The sequence below is a fragment of the Daktulosphaira vitifoliae genome, unplaced genomic scaffold (assembly GCF_025091365.1).
Source record: "Daktulosphaira vitifoliae isolate Bord-2020 unplaced genomic scaffold, ASM2509136v1 Scaffold_2, whole genome shotgun sequence".
Lineage (NCBI taxonomy): Eukaryota > Metazoa > Arthropoda > Insecta > Hemiptera > Phylloxeridae > Daktulosphaira > Daktulosphaira vitifoliae.
Window position 1 is genome coordinate 38,186,951 of NW_026099573.1, and position 7,295 is coordinate 38,194,245.

General features: G+C 26.8%; 1 protein-coding gene across 1 annotated transcript in view; it reads left to right on the forward strand.

Moving 5' to 3' along the window:
• Positions 1–5,389, forward strand: part of LOC126898622 (ATP-dependent zinc metalloprotease YME1L) — a 7,400-nt gene extending 2,011 nt beyond the window's left edge. The window contains exons 5-14 of the mRNA XM_050672868.1: positions 2,362–2,553; positions 2,630–2,724; positions 2,786–3,029; positions 3,344–3,476; positions 3,538–3,640; positions 3,776–4,001; positions 4,073–4,224; positions 4,539–4,685; positions 4,758–4,919; positions 4,978–5,389. Of these exons, the coding sequence (XP_050528825.1) occupies positions 2,362–2,553; positions 2,630–2,724; positions 2,786–3,029; positions 3,344–3,476; positions 3,538–3,640; positions 3,776–4,001; positions 4,073–4,224; positions 4,539–4,685; positions 4,758–4,919; positions 4,978–5,109 (1,586 nt within the window). The 3' untranslated portion in view covers positions 5,110–5,389. The remainder of the gene's footprint in view (positions 1–2,361; positions 2,554–2,629; positions 2,725–2,785; positions 3,030–3,343; positions 3,477–3,537; positions 3,641–3,775; positions 4,002–4,072; positions 4,225–4,538; positions 4,686–4,757; positions 4,920–4,977) is intronic.
• The last annotated feature ends 1,906 nt before the right edge of the window (positions 5,390–7,295 follow it).

A 7,295-nucleotide genomic window follows, 5' to 3' on the forward strand; every position in this document is an offset into this window, starting at 1 on the left:
TGGATCAAGTATAATGATATCTGACAGTGATTAAAATCACTATCAAAAAAAAACGCTTCGATGCAAATCTTTAGATAGTGTTTAATTTTAAAAAATTAGTGGATTATTCTAAAAGCTACATGATCTGCTAGTTCCTTATTAATATCCTGATTAAAATAAAGTATGTCAAATGAAAAAGGGAATATTAAAAAATATTATTTCTCAAAAAAAAAAATATGTTGATCCATACACTTTTCAATTAGTTATAGCATTATAATGTTAAAAATGTAAAAAATAAAATCGAGAATTTTCGCACAATAATAGCATTCGGTAGCCATTTTCACAGTGAAGATAAAATAAAGTCCGAAATTTTTTTTTACCATTATACAGTATATTACATTAGCTTTAATTTAAGATATATATAAAAGTGTCAGACTTTACGGAACACTTTCAAAAGTTAAGTTGAAAAAGTTCTACTTTCTATATGCATTTTTATGTTTTGAATCCNAGTTCTACTTTCTGCATGCATTTTTTAGATTTGAACCCCCCTTGTATATAGGGAAATGGTCCGATTTAAAAAAACAGTATGTCGAATGATAGATGTATATAAATACTACTTCTCATGAAAAAATTGTATTGATCCATACATTTTTCAAAAAGTTATAGCATAATAAAGTTAAAAATGTAAAATACAAAATCGAAAATTTTCACACAAAAATAGCATTCGGTAGCCATTTTCACCGTGAAGATAAAATAAAGTCCGAAATTTTTTTTTTGCATAATAAAGTATATTACATTAGCTTTAATTTAAGATATATATAAAAGTGTCAGACCTTCCGGAACACTTTCAAAAGTTACGTTGAAAAAGTTCTACTTTCTATATGCATTTTTATGTTTTGAATCCCCCCTGTATTTAGGGAAATGGTCCGATTTAAAAAAACAGTATGTCGAATGAAAGATCTATATAAATACTACTTCTCATAAAAAAATTGTAATGATTCATACATTTTTCAAAAAGTTATAGCATAATAAAGTTAAAAATGGAAAATACAAAATCGAAAATTTTCACACAAAAATAGCATTCGGTAGCCATTTTCACCATGAAGATAAAATAAAGTCCGAAATTTTTTTTTTCCATAATAAAGTATATTACATTAGCTTTAATTTAAGATATATATAAAAGTGTCAGACCTTCCGGAACACTTTCAAAAGTTAAGTTGAAAAAGTTCTACTTTCTACATGCATTTTTTAGATTTGAACCCCCCTCGTATATAGGGAAATGGTCTGATTTAAAAAAACAGTATGTCGAATGAAAGATGTATATAAATACTACTTCTCATGAAAAAATTGTATTGATCCATACATTTTTCAAAAAGTTATAGCATAATAAAGTTAAAAATGTAAAATACAAAATCGAAAATTTTTACACAAAAATAGAATTCGGTAGCCATTTTCACCGTGAAGATAAAATAAAGTCCGAAATTTTTTTTTTGCATAATAAAGTATATTACATTAGCTTTAATTTAAGATATATAAAAGTGTCAGACTTTCCGGAACACTTTCAAAAGTTAAGTTGAAAAAATTAATTCTTTGTAAAAAAGTTGTCATTTTAAATCCCCCCCTGTGGGCAGGTAAAAAGTCAGATTTATAAAAAAAATATACCAAATGATAGGTAAAGATATCATGCATCTATAAAAAAAAGAATTATATTTATTTGGTTATTTTAAAAAAAGTTATGGCAATTTTAAGTAAAAAAAATTGAAAAAATTTCGAAAATTAGCGATTTTTAAATTTGTAATTTTTTTGGAGGTTTCCCCCATTTACGGGGAACGAGGGAAATTTTTTCAATTTTGAAGGGTAATGTCTTCGACTAGATACGATTTGTGATCTTTTGACGTATCATTGAAAGAAATCGGTTCGGTGAGAGCTGAGAAAAAGTGGTAACAGACACAAAAAAAAAAAATAAATAAAAAATAAACACATCTTAGTAAAACCAATACCTTCTCAGCTTCGCATCGAAGCTAAAAAATGAACTTTACCATTTCACTCCTATATCTTTCAGTTATAAGATATGTGATAGTATTGTAAAAAGAGCTCTTAAATGGTATTTTTAAAAATATGTTGTTAATATCATAATGGTATTTTTTTTTTCTTGTAATTTAACTTAGATGAAATTTATATAGGACTATGAAAATAGTGCTCTGAATTACATTATAATTGTATTTTTAAAATTGAAAACATTTAATATAATACATTAATTACTAATAAATTAAGAAATTTCCTTTTTTTTTTTTATTGAAACTGATAATTGTTAAAAAACTGATAAAAAGGCATTATATTATATAATATTACATCTTTCAAGTATATTCTTATATCATACAGGTATATTATCAAAGTCAAAAAAAATGAGTTCAGAAGAACTTGCTCGTATTAAGTTATCCTTTGCAGAAGGTTATTTATTGGGAGCTGAAAAGAAATCTGAATCAGCCACAACAAAAAGTCAGAAGTTCTGGAAAATGTTCATGTCCTTAGTTGTGTTTGTAGTTACTGTAACTTGTGTTGTCTCACTTTTCAGTAATACATTTTCATAATAATATTTAATGTTAGTACTGTGAAGTAATTATATTAATGTTGCAATGTTTTATTACAGTGGCATTAACTGGGTCCATATTTAAGATAAATATTACAAGTCAATCAGAAGTAAATTCAGAACAAATATCAATTACTTTCAATGATATTAAAGGGGTATATTGTAAACTATAATATCTAATGATAATATTATTTTGAGTTTAATTGTATAATCTAGGTCGATGAAGCCAAACAAGAACTTACAGATATTGTTGAATTTCTTAAAAATCCTGAAAAATTTTCTGTTCTTGGAGGAAAACTTCCAAAAGGAGTTCTTTTGGTTGGACCACCAGGAACTGGTAAAACATTGTTAGCCCGGGCTGTTGCAGGTGAAGCTGGAGTTCCATTTTTTCATGCTGCAGGTTCAGAATTTGATGAAGTTTTAGTTGGTCAAGGTGCTAGACGAGTCCGTGATCTATTTAGTGAGTAATGATAAGATCATTACTCGATAAATAAATTTAATTTTTTCTAGCTAGTATATGTTTAATATAAAAAAAAATTTAAGTGTATAAAATTTATACTAGTATCATGCATGTTTGTAGTAAAAAGATATTAAAGATTTGAGTATAAAAATTCCAATTTTAAAAACCATAATTTGTTTCTATTTTTCATGTAACTTTGGAAAATTATTGTATAAAGATAAAATAATTTAAGTTTTTGTAAAAGTGTTTAAAAAATTTTATAATTTTTTTTTTTTTTAACAAGTTTTATTATTACAAGAAAAATTTTAATTTAGAAGCAGCAAAAGAGCGATCACCTTGTGTTGTATTCATTGATGAAATAGATTCAATTGGTTCTAAAAGAACTAATTCCGTATTTCATCCTTATGCTAATCAAACTATAAATCAACTTCTTACAGAAATGGATGGGTAGGTAAATTAGAAATTAGTAGTATTTTTTTTTTTTTTTTTAATGTCTTATATATTGAAGTTTTCACCAAAATCATAATATTGTGGTCCTTGGAGCTACTAACAGACGTGATGATTTAGATCGAGCATTATTACGCCCAGGACGATTTGATATTGAAGTAGATGTAAGTAAAGTTAATTTTTACAGCTAAAAATAAATAAATTGTTTTTAGATCAACATGTTATAATAAAAATTTTGCTGTGATAACATTTGTAAGTTAGAAGTTAATAGGAAAAACTATGTTTCAAATCTTTCTCAGGTACCTATTCCAGATTACAGTGGTCGTAAACAAATACTGGAACTTTATTTGAAAAAAATTAACTGTCAAGATATTGATATAGATTTGTTAGCTAGAGGATCAACTGGATTCACGGGTGCTGATCTTGAAAACATGGTTAATCAAGCAGCTGTAAAAGCTGCCAGTGAAGGGGCTAAAACAGTTTCCATGAAACATTTAGAAGTAGCCAGAGATAAAATATTGATGGGTATATTAAAAATATACTAATTAACTTTATAGTAATTTTGTTTTAATTATGTCATCTAATTTTTTTTTAAGGTCCTGAAAAAAAAACTAAAATTCCAGACGATGAAGCCAATAAAATAACAGCATATCATGAAGGTGGTCATGCAATTGTAGCTTATTATACCAAAGATTCTCATCCTTTACATAAAGTTACCATAATGCCAAGAGGATCGTCACTTGGCCATGTATGTGTTAAGAAAATAATCTTACTTTATATTTTTTTTTTATAAATTGTATGATAAAAAAAAAGAAATCCATATGTCTATAATCTAATACAATGTATCTCAACATATTGAGATCCCCTTTATTATATATTTAATTTTTTTAGTATGACATAACCACATGATAACCAAACCAAAATATCACTGTTTTGTGGATTATTACTATTATATTTTTAAATTTGACGTTTTTTATTTAATATCAAAAATTGAATATTTATAAAAATAACTAAAAAATATTTTTCCATTAACAAATTATATTAACTTAATGTTTTTTGCAGACAGCATATATTCCTGCTAAAGAGGAATACCACATAACAAAATCTAGAATGTTGGCTATTATGGATACTATGATGGGAGGGCGTGCTGCTGAAGAATTAATATTTGGTGCTGATAAAGTTACTACTGGAGCATCAAATGATTTAAAGGTTTAATGTTTTTTTATGCTATGTATATTTACTTAATTTTTTTAATGATTTTTTAAAAAATTATGTTCACAGCAAGCAACAAATATAGCCACTAGAATGGTAAAAGAATTAGGTATGTCTGAAAAAGTAGGTTTACGAACACATGATTCTCATTCTAATGAATTAATGAGTCGTGGTGATTTAAGTCCATCAACAAATGAAATAATTGATCAGGAAATTAAGAGAATTATGCAGGTAACATAAAAAATACTGAGTAATACTATGTAATATTTTATTAATATAATTATTTCAGGAATCATATGATCGTGCTAAAAATATACTAATTGCTCATCAAAAAGAGCATAAACAATTAGCTGAAGCACTATTACAATATGAAACTTTAGATGCTGATGACATAAAAGCACTCTTAAACAAGTCCCGATAATAGTAAACCTATTTTTTTTTTTTTTATATGATTATTTTTTAAACAAATTTTTATATTTTTCTTATGTTATAAAATTCGTTATTAAGAAAATAGTAAAGTTTGATGTATCTCATCTAATACGGATATATCTTTAAATTAATACCTAAGGTATTTTTTAAAATTGTAATATAAAATATGAATTTCTTTTCTTTTGATGCGTTGTAACTCAATAAATGATTTATTTTTGGTTACAAATCATGTAAAAAAAAATTTTTTTTAGTGATGTTAAAATTGACTTGGATATATCCTCATTATAAGTTGTAACATTAGATTATTTTTGTTTTAATGGATTATAAGAAGTATAGTTTCATATTTATTTCATTATTATTCAGATTTACAAAAAAGTTGTGTTTACCTCAAATTTATAATTATAAAAAATTTGGAAGTTTTATCTCATATGCAGGCATAATCTAATTTATTATATTGTTTATTGTTATTAACTTAATTCATAATTTTTTTTTATGTTAAGAAAATCATAATTTACGTTTTTATTCATAACAATATTGTCATAATTATATTTAGTAAAAACATCACCATAGTTTTCTTTTTAAAATTTTAAACTGTTGACTAGAAAAAAATATTTACAGATTACCTATTGTAAAATATTAATAAAACTTATTATAGACTTATAATTAAATTTGTCAATTTATTCTTATGATTATGGTTCAGTAGTCAAAATAGTTTCTAGTGTTAAGCTACGTTAGCTTCTGTAGTTTCGCAGATAATTTTTAATTACATTTATTTCTATTTTTATATTACAGTGTAACTTAAGTAAGGGTTGTTAATAGTATTAGGTCAAAATAATGTGAATTGAGTAATAATCTAAAAACAATCAAATTATTTCGAATAAATATTATTCTAATAATACAATTAAAAATTGAATTGATATAAAAATGTGTTTACTATATTCAAAAAGTAGTGACTCAAAACTGGCTATCTACAGGTTAATTCCTCAGCCAATCACATCAAAATAATTGTAAGTCCGATTAATTTTTAAAAGTAACCATTCAAATTTAAATCGCAGACAATATTTTTGTACAAAAAAAAAATGTATTCTTTATAAGATTGATAAAAGTGTATGAAATACATTTTGTTTGTAATCAAAATTATTTAACTTAAGTTAAAGGTAATAGAATTATTAGATCACATTTTTGTAGATAATTTTTCAATCTTAGGTTTCAAAGTTTTTGTTTATTTTATACATTTTAGAGGAAACAGATTTTTATTTTGTTTGGCAATTCAAATAATTTTAACACTTCTAAGATTTAAAATAAACGTGGACACATAACAGTTTTATGTTCTCTGATATTTTAACAATCCACAGTTAATGTTATCAGAACTATAATTTCAATAATATGCAAGGCCGGCGTTAAATTTTGCGGGGCTCGAGATAAATCAAAGTACCAGGAGGGGAGGGGTTGAAGTGAGATAAATCCCCCGTATAAAATAATTCAACATTTTTTTGTTTAGAGGAGATAATAAACATTTTTCTTATCCTCAATATCCTAAAAATCCACCGCTACGTGCAGAACTCATTAGTCACGTGGCCCGCTCATATCTATGGAATTATTACATACCCTAAATAAAAAAATGTATTTATACACTACTGACTAGAATGATAGTTAAAATATTGGATTAGGTTATTTGAACCGAAGAGAATGATTTCAACGATTAGTTGAGTAACGGGTATGAATGAAAGTCGGTAGTACGATATTTTTAACAGCTGACCAACGTTTATTAATACATACATTTTAATTCCCAATATGTTAGATCGCCGTTGGATAGTACAAAAGATACAGTGCTATTGGATTGCGGTGTGAAATTAGAGAGTGGTGGAAAAGAGGGATTTACTGAAAATGCTTAGTGCTGTCCGTTGTCGCCGTCAGGTGGGCGAGGAACGCGCGCGCGTTTGGGCCAACGTTGGATCCGAGTGCGGCTGAGCAAAGGCAGACAGGATCTCGCTATTCAAGACGGCGGCGGCATAGTCGAAAAAGAATTATTAACAACATTGACGCATGCGTGACGGCATACTTGACGCCGTCGCTGATGATCGCTGATCGGCGGCCAACATCATGCGGCGTCAGCAACAGAAGCACACTGCGTCTGAGCTTAATGGGCGCCCCATAGAGTTTTTATTTAGAACTTCG